Source organism: Euprymna scolopes, chromosome 13 (assembly GCF_053919585.1).
Source record: "Euprymna scolopes isolate OS-2025 chromosome 13, ASM5391958v1, whole genome shotgun sequence".
Lineage (NCBI taxonomy): Eukaryota > Metazoa > Mollusca > Cephalopoda > Sepiida > Sepiolidae > Euprymna > Euprymna scolopes.
The window spans coordinates 23,981,069-24,002,389 of NC_136494.1; the positions used below are offsets into that span (position 1 = coordinate 23,981,069).

The 21,321-nt window shown below is 34.9% G+C and overlaps 1 protein-coding gene across 1 annotated transcript in view; it reads left to right on the top strand.

Annotated features, from left to right (window-relative positions):
* Positions 1-21,321, top strand: part of LOC145291948 (semaphorin-2A-like) — a 1,232,857-nt gene that overhangs the window by 1,068,726 nt on the left and 142,810 nt on the right. The window contains exon 4 of the mRNA XM_080137876.1: positions 16,994-17,042. Coding sequence (XP_079994002.1) covers positions 16,994-17,042 — 49 coding nt within the window. The remainder of the gene's footprint in view (positions 1-16,993; positions 17,043-21,321) is intronic.

Below are 21,321 nucleotides of genomic sequence, written 5' to 3' on the forward strand. Positions count from 1 at the left end.
AAAACCCTCAACACTTAAAAGGGAGTCATCAGATGTCCAGAATTAAACACCTGCTCTCTAGAAGAAATAAAAACAAACCTAAATAAACAAAAAGTTATAGATACTAAAAGAATTACAATAAAAAGAAACAAACATTAAACACCAGCACATACATATTAACTTTCAATACTCTCACCCCACCAACTGAACTCAAGATTGGATATATTGATATTAAAGTGGAAAGATATATCCCCAGACCACTTCGCTGCCTAAACTGCCAAAAATTTGGCCACTTCAAATAACACTGCACCAGGAAAACAGTATGTCCAAAATGTAGCAGTAATGGACACCAAGAAACAGAATGTTCAGGAAATATAAAATGCCCAAATTGTGGTGAGAATCATCCAGCACACTCATCGCTCTGTCAAAACTGGATCAAAGAAAAAAAAAATAAATGAACTAAAATATATCAAAAACATAAGTTTTATTAAAGCTAGAAAAATTATTGAAACAGCCACCACAACAGAACTAACCAGATCATATGCAGGTGCAACCAAAAATCAATTAAAAACAAGAGAAAACATTGAACTTAAGGAAATCTCTATCCTCCTAAAATCACTTCAAAAACTAGTTGAGGCATTGAGGGCCACCTTACAGCAACTGCTGTCAACTCAAGCTGTGCTTGAAAATAACTACCAAACAGTTGAAAGTAAAATCCCACCAGATCCCAAAAGTCAAACACAATCCTCTAACAAAAAACCCACACAAACTGAAAACATCCCCAAACCAAAAGAACAATCGCCTAGTACCTTCTGCAAAGAAAAAAAAATCAAGTCTCACACCAACCAAACAGAAAATAAATGAAAAACCCACAAAAGACAGATCTCCCTCCATGCCAAAAACCAGAACTACAGATAAGAACAAATTTAAATCCTTGGAAATAATGGAAACAGACGACAGAGCCCCCGAACCCCCATAATCAAATAGTAGAAAACAACCACTGTTATTCTTAATGAAATAAAAGGAAATCAAAAACATAAAACTAAACTATGGCTAACAAAATAATCCAATGAAATTGCAATGGTATAAAAGCCAACAAGAATGAATTACTTCTACTAATATCCAATCTCTGCCCTTCTATAATATGCCTACAAGAAGACTTTTTTTAAAACCATCTGAAACTATCAATCTCCGTGACTTAACTGAATTTAACCACACAACAAATAATCCAAATAGAGCTTCTCATCAACAAAAACGCAGCACAAAGCCAAATAAATCTACAAATTAATTTACAGGCAATTGCCACCACAACCACCCTCATAGCACAGTCACAATCTACTCCATTTATTTACCCCCAAATGACCCTTTTCCTCCTTAGCGGTACTACAATTTTTTTTTTGCTCAACACACACCTCTAAACACCCAGGCAACGCCGGGCAACTAGGCTAGTCTAATGTATATTCCAATCGAGAGTTCTTTTTTTTTTTTAGCTTCTAACCGTTTTTTGCGTGTAATGATTTGAATTTCGCCTGCACTTGGTTCGACGTGTATATTAGCCAGGTAGTTTTTTAAATTCCTTTTCATGAGTTCAGTTGCTCCTATAATTACTTGAACGATAGAGATCTTCCTAAGATTCCAGTTTCTTTTCATGTCGAACATAAGACCTTGGTGTTTTACTATCTTTTTCCTCTTTGATGTGTGATGTGAGTCTTAAAGGCAGACTTAGTTCTGATGACCCCAGGGAAGATTAAATCATGAGAGTGACAAGGAAACGTATGCAGAACAGGAAACTCCGATAGTATGGCCGCATTGAAAAAATAGACAAGAAGTATTTGGTCAGTAAGTGCAGAACAGTTGAGAAAGCAGGGTCAGTTAATAGGGGTGAAAAGCCAAATGTAAAACATGTGTAAAAAAACGTAACATGCCGCTGCAGTTGAGATTGAACTCACTACACGAGTTTTGTAGTGCAATTCAAATCTTGTCCGTAGCTGAATACTTGATGCTTCGTCAGGGCTATCAAGGGTATTTTTTATCATTACGCCATCACTAGATGGGCTGCCCCCCCACGGCTTAAGAGGGGCCTATCTACCCTCGAGAGAAGGATAGACCGCGCCAGTTTCCCAACCTATCTCACAGAAGAGATGTTGCGAGTTTGTTTCTGCTTTATCGTTATTTTCATGGAAAGTGTTCGACTGAGCTTCAATCTATGGTCCCCCCCCCGCCAAACTTTCACAAGAAACACTCGTCTAGCTGAAAAACACTATCAATAATTTCCACCACTCTTTATCTGTGCCTAAACCTAAACGTAGATTCCATGAACACAGTTTCTTTCTTAGAACTGCACGTCTGTGGTCTTCCATTTTCCTGCTTTCCAGCTGTCTGTAATATGATTGTCTTCAAGTACAACGTAAACAAGTTTCTGATGAGCCGTTCCACTTAAGTTAACAAATTTACTGAACTTCCATTAGTATCAATTACTATATTGTCCTTTTGACTACTGTGCACTCTTTAACCCTTATCCTTGAGTGGCCTCTCGGCCTTGATAAGTGGGGACGCCTATGTATAAAAAAAAAAAAAAACCCTGGTATTTTACCTTGCGGTACATACAGTGCCTCGCCTTCCCAAATGGTCACCCATCTGGGACTGGCCAGGCTCAACGTTGCTTAACTTCGGTGATCTGGCGAGAACCGGTGTGTCAGCGTGATTATGCCGAGGAGATGATAAGAATGAATTTTAGTGAAAGAGGGATAAATAAAGACCTGACAGAGTTAGGTTAGTTTGGAACTTCTAAAAGCCGCCCAACGCATGCCGACATGTTCTTTTTTTTTTTTTTTTTTTTTAGATAGGCATCACCACTTATCAAGGCCAAGAGGCCACTCGAGGATAAGGGTCAAAGAGTGTACAGTAGAAATTGGAAAAATAGCAATCGTTAGTAATGGAGATTCCGTAAATTTGTTAACTTGGAAAATGAATGTTCAACCAAATATGATGATGATGATGATGATGATGATGTGACGGAGGACTTCTAAGCTGCGATATGACCTTCTGATGGAGACGTGATACGATTACTTGCTTAAAATAAAGAAAGAAGACATACACCTCCTGTACTTTTAAGGACGCTGATTGATATAAGAGAATGGAATCGTTGGAATATCACCCGGAGCATAAAAGACGGCTAGTGGAACCATTTGAGGATTAAAAACACGAAAATGTCACACTGCTAGAAATGGAAAGGGTCGTAAGTCTTCTTAAGCTGCAGCTGAGCGATGGCTTTCTTTCTTCGTTCTTATTTACTTTTTTTTTATTTGTTTTGTTTCTTTTAGATTTTTAGAGTTTTTGTTCCGGTGTTTTCTTATTTGAATAAAGATAGCGGAGAAGGTGTAGTTCTTTGTCATGTGAGAGAAGATCTAAAAATCCGAAAATGAGGATTAGAGGAGTTCCGAGCTGTGCCGAGAGATTAGCAGAGCTTAATCTGATCAAGTTGATTAGAACTGTGTGTTTTCATTTGCGGATACAATTTAATATTCAGGTCTTGAATGCGGGAGAAATATCCGGTGATTCTTAAGTATTGAGACCAACTTGGAGATATTCTTTCGTCGTCTTTTTTTTTTTTTTTAATGATTCTCTGCTTTTCTCTCTCTCTCTCTCTCTCTCTCTCTCTCTCTCTCTCTCCATATATTTCTTTCTTTTTTTCATTCTGGAATCTCTTTTCTTTTTTTTTAATTTTTCTGATTTTAGTTTTCTAAGTTTAAATTCTTTTTTACTTTAGTATATTCATCTGTCTGTGCGTGTCTCTTATTATATTCTTATGTCTGTGTTCTCTCTTTCTCTCTCTCTCGCTCTCCTCTCTTTTTTCGTTCTCCTCCCCTCTCTCTCTGTTGCTTCTCTTTCTCTCTCTCTCTCTGTTCCCTCCTCTTTTTCATTTTTTCTCTCTCTTTCTGTTCTGCCTCCCCCCCTCTCTCTCTCTCTGTCTGTTCCTTCTCTCTCTTGTGCTCCTTCTTCTCCTTTTTCTCTCTGTTCTCTTTTCTCTTTCTCTCTGTTTCCTCTTCTCTCTCTCTGTTTCTGTTCCGTTTTTTTCGCCCTCTCTCTCTCTCTCTGTGTTCCTTTTTCTCTCTTCCCCCTTCTTCTATCTCTCTTTCTGTTCCTTTTTCTTTCTCTCTGTTTCTTATTTTTCTCTTTCTCTCTGTTTCTTCCTTTTCTCTCTCTGTTTTCTTCCTTCTTCTCTCTGCTTCTTATTTCTTTCTCTTTTTTTCCTTTTTCTCTCTCTTTTCCTTTTCCTCTTTCTCTGTTTTTTCTTCTATCTCTCTTTCATTCTCCTCTCTCTGTTTCTTTCTTCTTCTTTATCTTCGTTTTCTGTCTTTCTTTTCGTTTCCATTTTCCCCGTTTTCTGTTTTCTTTTCGCTCTTTCCCGTTTTCCTTCTCCCTCTCTCTCTGTTCCCCTCTCTCTCTCTCTGTTCCCCTCTCTCTCTGTTCCCCCTCTCTCTCTGTCCCCCCTCTCTCTTCGTTCCCCCCTCTCTCTTCGTTCCCCCTCTCTCTTTGTTATCCCTGTCTATCTCTTTTCGTCCCCCCTCTCAGTTTTTCATTTTCCTTTTGTCGTTGCATTTTTCATTACAAATATTCTTTTCATCACTCTCTCCCATTATCACACTTTCTTTCCTTATCTTCTTTATTTCCATCCTCTCTCTCTCTCTCTCTCTCTCATTCCATTTCTTTTCCTCTAAACGTCTCCCTTTTTTCTACTCACATATAATAATTTCTATTGATTCTTCGATGTCTCCGGCTTCAACACATACACACTCTATTCCTTCCTACCATCGTCTTTGTCTTTCCAATCTTTCCCCCCTCATACATCAAACATCTTTAATCGTGTACAAGTATTTCACAATCAAAGCACATCCTTCATTTACATAACGTTAAAATATTTCATTCTCCGGTGCAAATAACAACCTCCAAACTGAAACTTAAAAATAGATTGCTCTATTTCTTAATAACCAAACTCCAACAACAATCCTCCTCTGTACTTGAACTATTGGTAGGACTACCAGGCAACATGAAATGAAGTTGAGGCAGTATAATCAATAACCAAGTGTATCAGTTTCAGTTGTGTGTGGCTTGTACAAATTACTAGCTCGCGGAACGGCGTTACTCGGTCGAAAAAATACGCTAAAATATTATATTTAAACTAGCGGGACCTGTGGAAATTTCACAGGGGACTCATTCATATGTAATATATTGATGTTGGTATTTTGTAGATGTTCAATGTAAATGGAGACGCTCTGATATTATTGTAGCTTTTTTTGTTAAAACTGCAAAAGTATTTATCTAAGCTAGCACGAACGCCCAGCAAAGCCCGGCTCTATGTACGCTTGAATATGATATTTTAATTCTTGCAGATTTCATATATATTATTATAGAGTTAATGTTATATCGATTTTTATATGTTATAAAGTTATGATTTAAAAAAAAAATCCATATTATTTATAAGATTATTATTATAAGGTTTGAAATAGCTTGAATCGAAACCGAAATAAAAACTTATGAAAAATATATATGTATATATATATATATAACTCGAGTTCCTTCAGCCATAACCGAAACTAAAACTTTTGAAGAATTCTTGATTGATTAGTTTTGAGACATTGTGTTGAACAAAGATGGCGGCGTAATTCAGATCAGTAAACAAGATGGCGGCCAAGAATTAAATGCGGTCCGTGACGTAGTATACGGCGAACTGATTGAATCCAAAATTCGACAATTTTTATAATAATTTGGGACGTTTTCATTGGTTGTTTAGCACAGCCGTTGGTTATAAAAATGATTGGCGAATCCATTCGTCTCATACCCCATTAGGAGTCAAAAACACTTTACATTGATAAAATTATTTATTAAAAAATAGATCACTTAAGTGCCATCAGCTATAATCGAAACTGAAACTAAAACTTATGTAGAATTCTTGGTAAAATTATTTATGACAAGAAATGGAAGTACATAACAATTAAACGACTCGAATATAAGCGTGCCAAAGAAAATAACACACACGCTATCGTATAGATATATGCAGATTTCGTATTTATTATTATACAGCCAATTCTTTATCAATTATTATATTGAACCTAATATATTGTAGTGATTTCAAAGGTAAAAGAAAAACCTTGTGTGCCATCAGTTGTAATCGAAAACGAAACATAACTCTCCAGCCTTATTCGTTGCTGTATGACCTAAATTCATACGTATAGAAAAACTGCAAACAATAACATTCTTTAACCTATGACTTTTAATTAGCGCATGCGCAAAAAAAAACCCGTGTAGGCGACTTATGCCCCACAAAGATCTATGTATTTTTTTTGTAAATTTTGATTTTTTAGTAGATATTTTACCGACTAAAACTCAAATTGAAAGTGTTCTACATGTCCAAATACCCTGTTTCAAAGTTCAACTCTGCAGACCAAATATACAGATAGTAGTTTGGTAGGGATTTTTCCCACATACACTGAAAAGGTCACTTATATATATATATATATATATATATATATATATATATATATATATATATATATATATCGGTGCGCTTGAATGTCTTTATCTTAAATTCAAGCAACTTTGCAGAATGTAGAAACTATGCATAAATAGTATTCAGAATGTAGAAACTATGTTTTAATTGATTTTCAATAGAAAGGGTAGGCTTTTAATATCAATGTAAGAGCGGGAAAAAACTACGCTATATTGAATTCAGAATTTTCATCATCTTGGAATAAAATTACTCGGACTCCGATGTTTAGTTTTTAACTGTCCATCTCGTTCATGCGATTTAACGGCGTTAGCTTTTTTTTGGGGGGGGGTGTAAAATCGAATGTCTTCACTGATAAACCAGACACAATAGACAACTTGAAAGCCAACATTGGACGCGTTATTGACGAAATAAGGTCTAATTTAATGCGTCGAGTTTGTTCAAATTAGACCTCGAGATTACGCTGTATACGCGCGAGCCACAATGGTCATATGCCCGAAATTGTATTTGAATTATAAATGCTGAAAATGAATCTTTGGAATAAGCCATTTTTTTTGTAATAAAATTATTTCTCTGTAATTTATTTTAATTTAACGTTTGTCACCCCTGTGTAAAGAAGCTTTGAGTATTTTATAAAAAATAAAAAAGCTTAAATTTCTAGGGATAGGAGAACATGTAACTTTTTTTTTTTTTTTTTTACACAGTGATCACCACTGATTAGCTACCTTGGATTTAACAGACTGGGCATATAGCTCTCTTGCATTTTTTATTACTCTTTTACAGTGGTTGCTGGCAGTCCTGAAAGCAGCTTTAGTCTCAGTGCATCTATTACGTTGGTAGCTATGGAAAAAGTGATTTCTGTGCGCGATAGCAGCAGCACATTCTAGGGAGAACCATGGCTGGCTTTTAGGTTTTTGTTGGAATTTTTTAGATGGTATGAATTGGTCAATGCCTACAGTTAACCATTCGGTCAGATCTGATACTATAGAGGACACTTCCTTTTTAAACATGGGGTGCAGAGGTAAATCAGATATGCATGTACGGAAGCTATCCCAGTCAGCCATAGAGTATCGGTATACAGTACGGTGGAGGGGTACGCCTGGGGGCTTCTTACATTTCGTTTTTATCTTAACTGATACGACGGAGTGGTCGGAGGATCCTAGAGGAGAATGAACGGTACATGAACATAGCTCAGGGGAAGTTGAGAGAAAAAGGTCTAAGAGGCTTGCATATTGATTATAACTAGAAATTCACAATTACAAAACGGGACTCAACTATATAACAATAAAAAATAATCCAGAAACCTTAACTTAAATTGTGAAATAGAAAACCTGGATCATCCGCTGTTTACCATGTAACTGTTTCGGAGATTTAAAAACAGAACAGCTATTAAATGTATGTGTGTATGTATGTATGTATGTATATATATATATATATATATATATATATATATATATATATATATATATTCTGTACTAATATTATGTTATACCGTAGCCCCCCACCATTGCCGTCAATGAGATGAAATATGGACGCCGATTTTCATGTCTTCCATGGTGGAAAGGTCGCCAGGAAAAGACAGAATTATCTATGCCCGGATGTCACATAATTTCCTCAACTTCCGTTCTGGGATCACCTTGTAACCGCTAGATGGCTTTCAAACTTTTACATTCAAATAACATCTTTTGTTATGCAGCACTTTAATCTTTATATGGTTAATTCGAATTTCCGTTGGAGAAAGTAATTTACCTCAATCCCCCAATTCACCTTGGTGTTTGAGTGGGAGGAGAAAGCATAACCCAGACCGCCAAATTCCCTTAACAGATCACAGAAACAAGGGATAAGTACTAGCTCTTGGGGAATGGCCCCTATTTGAGAACTTCCGTGCACAGATCTATTCTTCATATATTGGACATTGCTGCCGTGTTTAAAGCATTTCCATTCTATCGCCGTCCAGCATGAACACAGACTCCATGATATTCTTGTATCACTTTCGTTCAAACTAAAGCCTACTTTTTTAAGTACACTGATTAATGTAGTTTCAGAATATATCTGATCATAGGTTCTATCTTCCAAACTTGCGTAAAAACTAGTAAAATATTTCTATTCTGTTACGTCCGGCGCGGACGCAGATCTCACGATATTATTGTACAATCTTGGGGCATAATATATACTACACTTTTATTCTTACTCGAAGGCCAATAAAATATGTTTTAAAGTTCTGAATTTTTTTAGATGAGGGCTGAATGCTTATATTACTTGTATTGACCGGGTTATTGTTTTCATCTTGAGTGTTATTGGTGTAAAAGTCAAACCGGACAAGGCCCTGTCGGTGGGGCATTAGAATACACCGACTCCCCCTCCCTGCAGAGGGTAAAAGTCTCTCAATGGGGGTCCTGGATATGACCTTAAACTATATCCAGTGGTGAGGCCCCAGCTTGTGGGCTTTGGGGAGTGTGGAGCCACCCTTTAATTACCATTGCTCCCAGGTCCACTCTGACCCGGAGTGGTAGTACCTGTTAGGGTCCCAACTATGGGTTAAATAGAAACCGATGTGAAAGCAACAAATATATTCTATTAAAAAAAAAAATTCTTCAAAACCTTTGGATTCGGCATTAAATAACCCGAAAAGAGTTGATATGCCGTAAAACGAAAACAACCAACCAACCAAACCGGACAAAAAGTTGCACAAATAACACTTGAGATGGGAACAATAATCCGATCAATATAAGTAATAGAAATATATTTTAGTTTTGTCATATAAATTTTTTTTAACTAATTTATTTTGCATTTCGTCAGCGATCAGGCAAGCCTATCTTTAAAAAAAGGGTGGAAATTTACAACGTACGTTCGAACACGAGATTCTATTAGAGTATTTTTATATAGATAGACTAGCCTGGGTGCTTGGGGAGTGTGGGTGGAGCAAAAACGAAAAAAGTGGTAGTAAGCAGGCAGGCTTGAACCCGTATGGCAAGGGAGGAAAAGAACATGAAAAACAAAATCGTGACGTCTTTGCTGTTGCACCCATCGCCAAAACCGGAAGTGACGAATGTTTAAATTAAGGTTAGTCAATCGAAAAGAGGGGATGAGTTTCGAAAATATCGGCGAAAAAAAAAAAGCGACCCCTTCTTGTGGGAAAAGTGTCCAGTTGAGGAGGAAGGAATTAATGTTTTAGCCAATTCTTCGATATTTGTCGCCCGAAGGGTCGAGCTTCAAAACGATACTGATCTTGTGAAAAATACGTATAAACAAACGGGTGAGATTTATATTATAGATGATATTGAATCCACAAATTTAAATTATTAGCAAAGAAAACGTATGGACGTTATTAAGATAGCGATACAAAGGTTATAGTATGATGGATTAGCTGCATCAACTCTATGTCCACACATTCTCACTATAACAATGTTTTGTTTGCTTTAAAATATTTTGTTGTCCGGCATCAAGACGATCAAAGGTGCCTCAAAATTATGAACCCACCCTGAGACGGGTACTCTTGCTAGCAAATATGAGACAGACAGTCGCCTAATTAGAGAGATCAATTACCTCCCTGGTTTCGTGCCGGGCATAAATTCTTATCGTTTCAGAATGATGACATGACCTGAAAAAACTTGGGAAATAAAAATGTCTAATTTTATAGCGGGTCAAAAATATTATTAATCTTTTGGATAACATTCAAATAATTCCACTTGATAAAATCGAAAAGAAAAACTTTAAGACCTATCTTTGTATCGTTACGTATGGCTTCGTCCGTCGGCCAGTCTGCAATAATTTTTGACTTACTAAAAAATCAGAATGAACAGAAACAACTTGTTGTAGATGTGATTAAACATCTAAAATAAGAGGCTTCGTATCTTGGTAACGTTGAAGGTTTGAAATAGCATTTACAGTTTGTCAAACTGTAAATGTTATTTCAAACCTTAAGTTTGTTAAACTTAAGGTTTGAAATATCATTTACAGTTTGACAAACTTAAGGTTTGAAATAGCATTTTTGGTCTATCACATTTGGGGTTTGAAACAGACTTGGGGTTTGAAATAGTATTTACAGTTTAAAAAACGTAAGGTTTGAAATAGCATTTACAGTTTAAAAAACGTAAGGTTTGAAATAGCATTTACAGTTTAACAAAATTAAGGTTTGAAATAGCATTTACAGTTTAACAAACTTAAGATTTGAAATAGCATTTTCAGTCTATTGTGTTTGGAGTTTGACGTAGTATTATTATTGATCACATGATTTCAATAAAAGCATTTTCATTGGTCTGTTGCGTTTAATGCGATTTAGACTTTCATTGCTTTGTTACATCTGAGTTTTAAATAGTATTATGAAGCTATCTTGTTTAAGTTCGCAAAAAGGGTGATAGATCACCAGAAGCATTTCAAAATAAAATTTTCGCTGTCAATTTTGAAATAACATTTTAGTTGGTCCATTGCAACTATCCTGAAATATCGCTTTTCCTTATCTTCGTCGACATTTATGCAGACGAAACTACCAGCTATGGCAACACTTCAAAGGCCGGCAATGACCAGGATCTCTCTGATTCTCTCTTTCTGATACTGAGCACGTAATGCAATGAGAGGAAAAAGTAACCGGTTCATTAAAACTTCTCTTTTTCCATCATCAACGCTTTGCTCCCCATCTTGCAGCAATTGAAATAAATGGCTTTCGTCTTTACTCACTGACCTGAAATGAAGCACATACATCAAACCCGTTGCCAAGATGGTCGGAAAAATGGTTAGATCATTCTACCGTTCTGGTAAATATCTCACTGCCAATGCAATCCCCTACTTTTACAAGAGCAAAGTACATCTTAGGATAAAGTACTGCTCCCACATCTGTACAGGAGCTACTCCGATCACCCTGTCTTACGTTGGCAGAGTACAGAATTAGCTTCGAAACCTAGTGGGTGATGCCCTTTTCTTTTCACTGTAACTTCTTTCTCACAGAAGCCACGTTATGAGTTTGTCGCTGGTCTACCTTACTTTCATGGCAAGTGCTTGTCTGAGCTTCAATCTATGGCCAACTTAAAAGAAACACTTGGCTAGCTACAACCACTAGCAACAATTTCCACCAATCTGTGTGTGCCTAACTCTAAACACAGATTAAATGAACAAAGTATACTTTCCTAGATCCGCACGCCTGTGGAACTCTGTTTTTCTGGCCTGCTTTACAGCTGACTGCAAGTCCAATGTAAACAAGTTCCTGTTGAGCCGTCCCCTTAAATAATCCAATTTTACTCAAATTCCCACTACTAACGATTACTACACTGTTGTCCCAATGGCCACCGTACACTAATTAACCTTTATCCTCGAGTGGACTTCGGCCCTTGTTAAATGGTGATTTCCGTGTAAAAACTTATTGTTAACCTGTAACACTTAAATTTAAAATAGTAATTTTTGATCTAGTATACTTAAGGTTAAAATAACGTTTGGCAATAGCATTTCACTCGCAAATTTCGTTGGTCTGTTATTCACCAGTTTGAAATAGAATTTCGCTATATTTATTTATTTATTTATTTATTTGCGGACTGTTACCCTCCTCTTTATAATTATTGTTGTTTCATCACGTTTCAGACAACTCATCCTTTGGCCTTCTGCAAGTGAGTAACCGCGATTGAACAGGACTGTTTAGTCTTGTAACTGCGTCCCCAGTAATTACTACCCTCCGTGGATGTTGTTATCTCATCACGTTTTGGCCAACTAATTCTCTGGCCTGCTTTGGGTAGGACTGAAACTGCCATCTTTAGACAATGCTCATCTGGAACCGTAGAGATTTAATGCCTCTATCCACTGCGCCACAGGCTTCGAAGGGCAATATATATAATTTCGTTGGTCTGTTACACAAGTTTTAAATCTAATTTCATTCCTGTTACACACACGTTTGAAAGAGAAGTTCGTTCATCTGTTACAAGTGTGAAAGAGAAGTTCGTTCATCTGTTACAAGTGTGAAAGAGAAGTTCGTTCATCTGTTACAAGTTTGAAATAGAAGTTCGTTCATCTGTTACAAGTGTGAAAGAGAAGTTCGTTCATCTGTTACAAGTTTGAAATAGAAGTTCGTTCATCTGTTACAAGTGTGAAAGAGAAGTTCGTTCATCTGTTACAAGTGTGAAATAGAAGTTCGTTCATCTGTTACAAGTGTGAAAGAGAAGTTCGTTCATCTGTTACAAGTGTGAAAGAGAAGTTCGTTCATCTGTTACAAGTGTGAAAGAGAAGTTCGTTCATCTGTTACAAGTTTGAAATAGAAGTTCGTTCATCTGTTACAAGTGTGAAAGAGAAGTTCGTTCATCTGTTACAAGTTTGAAATAGAAGTTCGTTCATCTGTTACAAGTGTGAAATAGAAGTTCGTTCATCTGTTACAAGTGTGAAAGAGAAGTTCGTTCATCTGTTACAAGTGTGAAAGAGAAGTTCGTTCATCTGTTACAAGTTTGAAATAGAAGTTCGTTCATCTGTTACAAGTGTGAAAGAGAAGTTCGTTCATCTGTTACAAGTTTGAAATAGAAGTTCGTTCATCTGTTACAAGTGTGAAAGAGAAGTTCGTTCATCTGTTACAAGTGTGAAAGAGAAGTTCGTTCATCTGTTACAAGTGTGAAAGAGAAGTTCGTTCATCTGTTACAAGTTTGAAATAGAAGTTCGTTCATCTGTTACAAGTGTGAAAGAGAAGTTCGTTCATCTGTTACAAGTTTGAAATAGAAGTTCGTTCATCTGTTACAAGTTTGAAATAGAAGTTCGTTCATCTGTTACAAGTGTGAAAGAGAAGTTCGTTCATCTGTTACAAGTGTGAAAGAGAAGTTCGTTCATCTGTTACAAGTGTGAAAGAGAAGTGCATTCATCTGTTACAAGTTTGAAATAGAATATTGTTACTTTGTTACATCGCATTCTGTTAATCTGTTTGGTCCCAGTTAAAAATTAAGTTTCTGTTGGTCTGTCACGCTTATCCTTAAAGTATATTATTATCATTAAACGTTTAGATTTCATGGACGTATCTACAACGAATCTATTCTTGTTTTTATCATTTACTCTGTAAACGATGCCGAGTCGGAGTCAATAAAAAAGAAAATAATTAGTCAATATGATATATCCTAAATTTATTTTCAAATCATTAATAATTGTAAGAAAAAAAAAATTAATTACGAGTTTAATCGAAGTTTTCTTATTTGTTTTGTTTGTATTTTGTTTTTGGGAGATGCGGCATAACTCACTTAATGTGAGAATTTTTATTTTCTCGGGATAATATATTAAAAAGCATTTTAATTTTTCATTTAAAACTTATTTGTTTTATACGTTATTTCTATTTACGGCGTAATCACGTTGCTTATCGATCGAGCGGGAACCGGTGTGTCAACGGTATGCCGTAAATAGAAATAAAGTATAAAACAAATAACCGATTTCCGCTCGATCACCGAAGTTAAGTAACGTTGAACCTGGTCAGTACTAAATGGATGACCATTTGGGACTTCAAGGCGCTGTATGTGATCTCCGCTTATCTCGGCATTGTTTCCAGTCGTCCTGGACTTCTCCTTGCCACTGGACTCAAACAGTGTCGATTCAGGAGAGGTGTGGTTGGAGATTGCGCAACCCTTGCATCACAATTAAATACGCAGTTTCCCTTACAGGGGGTATCCATTGTCTTTCGAGACTGAACAGAGGCATCATCTTTTATTTCTCCTCAAACATGGCGTAAAGGGACTGCTGTGGTTAGGAGAAAGATTTATATATAGGCATCCTAAGTGGGGAGTTGTGCAGCAAAGACTTTTGTTCACATTACATTTAAATGCCTGCATTTTCGTATAGCTGAGGAAACAGGAAGTAGTGGTGGAATTTCGAAAGTAAATGATCTGAATAAGTCTATTAGGATCGAAAGTTATCAGGAATCTGAGATATCTAAATTACAAGGGTGGCTTTTAATGTTAAACAAGTGTGTCGGAATATTTTCATGAGTGGCTACAAGTATTGTAAGTTCGTCGGAGCACATTCCATGGATATGTATTGTGGTGCGTGTTTAATGTATTGAGTTGCTTTTTTCTGTGGCACAGTTTCGAATCGTGTAATAGTTTTTCACTTTGTGTCATTTTGTTTATTCCCAACCTTGCGGACTAAATTAATCGTTTATTTAATAATATTGCCTACGCAAACAAAGTGTCAACAAAGGAATCCGCGTATTACATCATATACTGTCGGAAACAAATTACAATGTTAAATATGAAACTATTATGGCAGGTTTGTCTATAATTTTTTTTTTTTTTTAGACAAGTCCCCCCTTAACAAGGCATATCGCCACTTGTGACGTAAGCGGCTAATATTTAGGACCATGCTTAGGAAAGATTAACAAGATGTCGGTTTACGTTATATTTAAATTTCTGCATATCAGTGCAGTCAGGGAAGCAGGTATCAGGAAAGGAATTCCAAAATGTAGCTGCTTGAGGGAAGAAACTATTAGAATAGAAAGATTTCTGGCATAGAGAGACCTCAACGGTGAAAGAATGTGATTTTGTTGCTAAACAGGTTTGTCGGTGTTATGTACGCCGCAGGGGGCACATTCCATTAAAATACTTGTAAAACAGTCACAGAGATGCAACATTGGTTGTCAAAGTGGGACATAAAAGATTGGAGATTTTTTTTGGACCCTATGCAAGAGTGAGAGACTAGTGGTAGCTGCACCAGCCCGGATATCGCAAAATAATCTATGCATGGGCGAATGGTGCTTTTTTAAAACTACAGGGTATTCTAAGGTTTGTGTAATCTATCATGATAGAGAAACCCACGTTCTTTGCAGCAGCCTTCGCACTGCCCTCAATGAATTTGTTCCAGTTAATATTGCCCGTGAATGTTAACCGAGGGGTTTTAAGGTAGAATTCTCTTATTACAACTGATCAAGAATTATCTCGAGCACGCACTGTCTAAAATACTCCAAAATTTATGGTTTGCTACATGATTTATACTTGCGTAATATTTGCATAAAAAGCTTATAATAAACACAAAACTCTTTCTTTATATATTTATGTATATTTGTTTAAGAAATGTTGCCTACCAAACTCCTCTGTCAGATTTTGGTCTAGATATGAAACTTAATATATAGGGTATTCGAACCAATACGAGATTTATATTTTTGTTTTAGCCGGGGCAAAATCGGTGCAAAAGTATAAAAATAAAGAAAAAATGGAATTTGGCAGGTGAAGGTCGAACGACGGCGTTACGAATATGCATGTATAACGTAATAGTTATTGGTGCATGTTTTCATATATTTAATTTAATTTAATTTTGTCTTACAGCAAACATGTCTTCATAGCTAAGGCATAAATGTCGAAGTGCAAAGTAAGTCGTAAGCTAAACGTTTTAGTTTTGATTCTCGTTGGTGGTGCACGATGTATTTCCTAAAAACTTAAAATCATTACTATATATTTGGTCCAATATAATAATAAATACAAAATCTGCATTAATCAAAATATCATATCTAAGTGTATTTTATGACCGGGCGATGTCGGGCGGCTTGCTAGTATATATATATATAATATATATATATATATATATATATATATATATATAGTCTTTGAAGTTTTTAACCTTTAAAACTATACCAAAAAATTTTTTTTTATCATTCGTTAGAAAACCATCTAGTCAGTAGGTCATTTAATCACCTGCAATCACTACATCAACTCGCTCTCGAATTTACTATAATACCAATAATTTATTTTTCAAGGGATCATCAGTTGTTTACCATGAAACACTGTTTCGGGAATTTAAAAACAAAACAGTATATTACATCATGGCTCCCCAGCAGTGTTGATCAAACACCACCACCCTTAATCATAGGAAGAAGACATGTTTCAAACACTCGATCCAGTTTTCTATTCCTAATTGCAATTACTAACCTTTTCATACTATAAAAATGAATTTCTTACCTATGCGATTCATCAATTTCCACATTTAAAATGGATACATTTTTTTTATTTTTTATTTATCAGTCTTATATTTATAAGATTAGGATGAATCCATTTAACTACTTATCACCCCCACTATGATTAGTATTTAGTATATTTACATTCTTATTTATTTAAAATTAGATATATAAAGGTTAAAAATATTTTTACATATCTTAATTTTATTATAGGTGATTAAATGACTTAGTGACTAGATGGTTTTCTAACGAATGATAAAAAATATTTTTTGTATAGTTTTAAAGGTTAAAAACTTCCAAGACTATACATACATACATATATATATATATATATATATATATATATATATATATATATATATATATATAAACCTTTCATCCTTTTTTTTAATACATGTTGTTCACTAATATGTACGTCACTATGCAAAGTTTAAAATATAAAAACATAAGTTGTTTGTTTTTTTTTGTTCAATAGAATAACGTACGAATATCACACGTAAATATTTCGTGTCTCCATTTCATCTGCGATCTATCGAACAAATGTTGTTCTCTACATGTTTCAATCTGTTTTTAAAACAACAATAAAAATGTCTTTTTTCTTTTCATTTTTGCAGGAATAAAGTCATCAAATTAAATCTAACAAATATTGCAGATAACAATCACGTGAGTAGGCGAAAATCATTTTTTTTTAATTTTTTTAAATTTTGTCCGCTATATTTTTTTATTGTTTATTGTAGACGCTATTATTTGTGTAATTGCTTAGTCTATGAAATACATACATGTTAATACTTGTATAAATATTTATATCTATCTATCTATATATCCATCTATATATATATATATATATATATATATATATACACATATATATTCTTCCTTTGAAGATTTTAATGCTGGGTATGGGGCAGCCAAACCAGCTGCCAACATTGCCCCGCTTTTTTATTGAAACCAACCGAGAGCTCTTTTTAGTATCCTCGCTGTTCCCCTAAGTGCAATTGTCTGAATGTCTTTTGCACTTGGTTCACCAGGAATATTAGTTAGGTAGGACTTCAGGTTCTTCTTCATAAGTCCTGTGGCACCTATGATAACTGGTATGATCGATATCCCCTTTAGGTTCCAGTTTCTTTTCATATCATACATGAGACCTTGGTACTTGGTCTGTTTCTCTCTTTCAGCTCTGTTAAGACCGCCATCATTAGGAACACTCGGATAAATATATATATATATATATATTTATATATATATACATATATATATATATATATATATATATGATGATTGCAACGTCTTGTCAGACGAGTGCCACACCCTCAGACATTTAAAATCCATGAGCCCAAATGCCTGAGGGAGTATCTATACAAAGATGATGTTACAGAGTCTTAGCTTTGTACGACAGCTAAATTTCTCTCTCGGTTCAAAATGTTGAGATCCAGCAACAAGCAAGAGCAAGATAGCCAGCAACAAATTAAACTGTAGACCAGCTTGAAAGCGGGTACTGGTCTCCCGCTTGGTTTTTTAAATGGAGATTTGCTTCTCCTAGAAAGGTTGCCTTCACCACGGCTTACGGGAGCCCTCTCCACCCCAAATATATATATCTATATACACACACACACACACATACGCACATGTATCAACCTTCATACTCATGTATATGCATATATATAAATACACACACACACACCTGTAAGAACATTATACTCGCATATATGCATATATATATATATATATATATATATATATATATATATATATATATATAAAAAGTCACATTCGAATCTCGAGTTCGGATGTGTCCAACTGACGAGCCCAAATGAGGGCGAAACTCGAGTCTAGAACTTCCGGTTTGTTGGCTCTTATGGCTCTTGTGAGCTGCGACGTTGTCTGGCTGTGGAAATGATTAGATATTCTCTCACATTCTGAAGGTTCTATTGCTTAGTGCTCGTTAGGAAAGCATGTCGTGATGACATTCTCAGCGAGTATGAAATTCGTATTTGTGAGACATCTTCTTAGGTTATAGCTGATCGCGATGATCATAGCTCTTGTAAGTTAATACCACTGTCGGATTTCGTCGCGGTTTGCTTGATATGTGTTAGTTAATAAGACTTTCTCGTGTTTACACACACACACACACACACACACACACACACACACACACACACACACACACATATATATATATATATATATATACTAGCAAAAGTACCCGTCGTTGACTGGGTTCAAAAACAGCCTACAGAAAATGGACTCTGATTTATGAAAGTATGATAGGTTATGAAAAGGAAGGGTTGTAAAGAGATAGCTTCGAATTTGGGGGTATCAAAACCAAAGCAAAATATGATGAAAGCAAACATAGATAAACTCCACAATTTATTATACCATACCTGTTCACACTGAAACACTTACCACAATATTTTGTGGATCTATATTAAAAAAAAACCTTGTTAAACTTTGTTACATATTTCCATTCTATGGAGGTCATGTGTGACGAACATCCCATAATTTTATTATACCATATTTCTTCAAACTGAAACATAATTATCAAAGTATACTTACGCATATAGATATGAAAGTCTTAATTAAAGTTTGTGCCTATTTTCATTCTATGGAGACCAGGCGCGAAGGCAGACCCCACAATTTTATTATACCATCCCTATATAAGTTAAAACATACTTATCAAAGTATTCTTATGTACATCTATATCAAAACCCTTGTAAACGTTTTTTTTTTTTTCATTTTTTATTTCCATACTTTGGGGGCCAGGCGCGAACGCAGACCCAACATTTTTTATGAACCACCGTTCTGCCAGATCAAACGTACCCATTCTTGATCCTCATTACATCTTTTATCATTATATGTAATCAGTTTTTTAAAATAGTCAACCATATAGGAGCCTATTCGTGACCAGGCACACACACGCACACACACACACACACAGGCGTTCAACTTTATATTATAGATATATAAAAACACATTAAAATTCAAAGGTGCATAACTAAAAGAGAACACAATTGCAACTACTCCGATTTTTGTGATATTTTAACCATGTTCATATTCCTTTATTTTCTTTTAAAGTTGATGAGTTCCTATGCTTCTGATGAGTAAGGTCGGAATTAATTGAAAAATTGACATAGTGATTGCATGAATGCTTCTGCGCTACGGAACAGGTGCTGTCAAGAATTGAACATTTTATCATGCTGAGAGAAATAAACGGTCAAATGGACATCTTGAAATATGGAAGATAGACATTTTGTCATATATATATATATATATATATATTATTTACTATAATATTTATTAAATACGTACAAACACTAGTGTTTCATCCTTTCGGGAATCATCAGTGCAGGGTGTCACGATTAATGCGAGTCGAGAGATTCGAACACAGACAACAGAAGTCATGTCTGGCTTCATTAGCAAGGACCCAAACCATTCGGCTACCGTCAACCGCGAGAGATACAGTTGAATTTAAACAGTTATACTTATTAAATGTTTTTAACGTCAGTCAGAGTGATCTAATCATTATATGACGATCTACGCATATGAGCTATATATATATATATATATATATATATATATATATATATATATATATACACACACACAGAAAAATGTTCATGTATTACAGGAGATTAGGACAACATTGGTATTGTCGGTTTCAAATCCAAACAAAAGAGACATGTAGTTTGTCTCGCATGCTGGACTCTCTTCAGCCTATGTTTATATCTGTCTCTTCGAAATAAATACTTATATAATTACATAGAGAAGATACACATATATGATACATATATAAATACATATACATTATACTCCTATTTTTTTTCTTTTTAATAATTTTGCACTTTGCTGGAGTTTTCATCTCACTAGCCTTACACCGACGCGCACACACACATTATATATATATATATATATATATATATATATATATATATATATATAAACATACATCTGCATAGTGACTCACATACACCTAGGCATACATATATATTTATATATGTATATGAATAAAATATATGCATACATATACATGCATACATACACAGATATACACATGATTATATAAACATATTTACACACACATACATATGCATATAAACATACACACATGTATGTGTATATAATATATATATATATATATATATATATATATATATATTGTGTGTATACATCTTAAATAAAAACATTTGTTTCTCCAAACTAATGTTTTGACTGAAACAATCAAAATAATTTCGACTATTATGAACGATATGAAAAAAATAAACGATTTATAGACGCCATAATTTCTATTGTCATCAGAATGCTGTTTATCTTTATTACTGAAGAGGCCATTTGTACAAGTAACGAGAGAAAGGCTGATAAACTCGCAATCCTCAAAGTAATTCTAGCAGAGCAAGACACTGGAGACAGAGAGGATCTTAAATTCTGATCAGATATTTTTACCATTAACAAATACTATTCTTAAAATACTACTTGGATAAATAATCTGTCACAAAGCTGTTGTTCGGTATTAGCTATGGATGTAAATTACATTTCTTAGGGTTTTATTCAACATATACGACCAAAAATTTAGGTGTGTCAGAAACTGACCTTACGAATGCGTGAAAAATATTGAATAATTCGACCCTGTGTGTTTCCAAGCTTATTACTACCCGAAAAATGTGATTCAAGCCCTAACTTTTTTTTTTCAATTAAAGGGGAAAGGACCAAGATTTCATAATAAAAAAAGAAAAAAAAGGTTTTAAACTTTGGACTTTAAAGGTAAATTTCTTAAAAACAGTTCTTTTTTTTGTTTTAAATTTGAATATATTATTTATTGATCTTCAGTTTGTGATATATAACACTTTGGTGAGTAAATTAATTATTTACTTTTTAATAGACACTTGAAAATGGGGTGGGGGGCCTGAATTAAAAAAAAAAATGTTTGTCTAAAATATTATATTCGGTT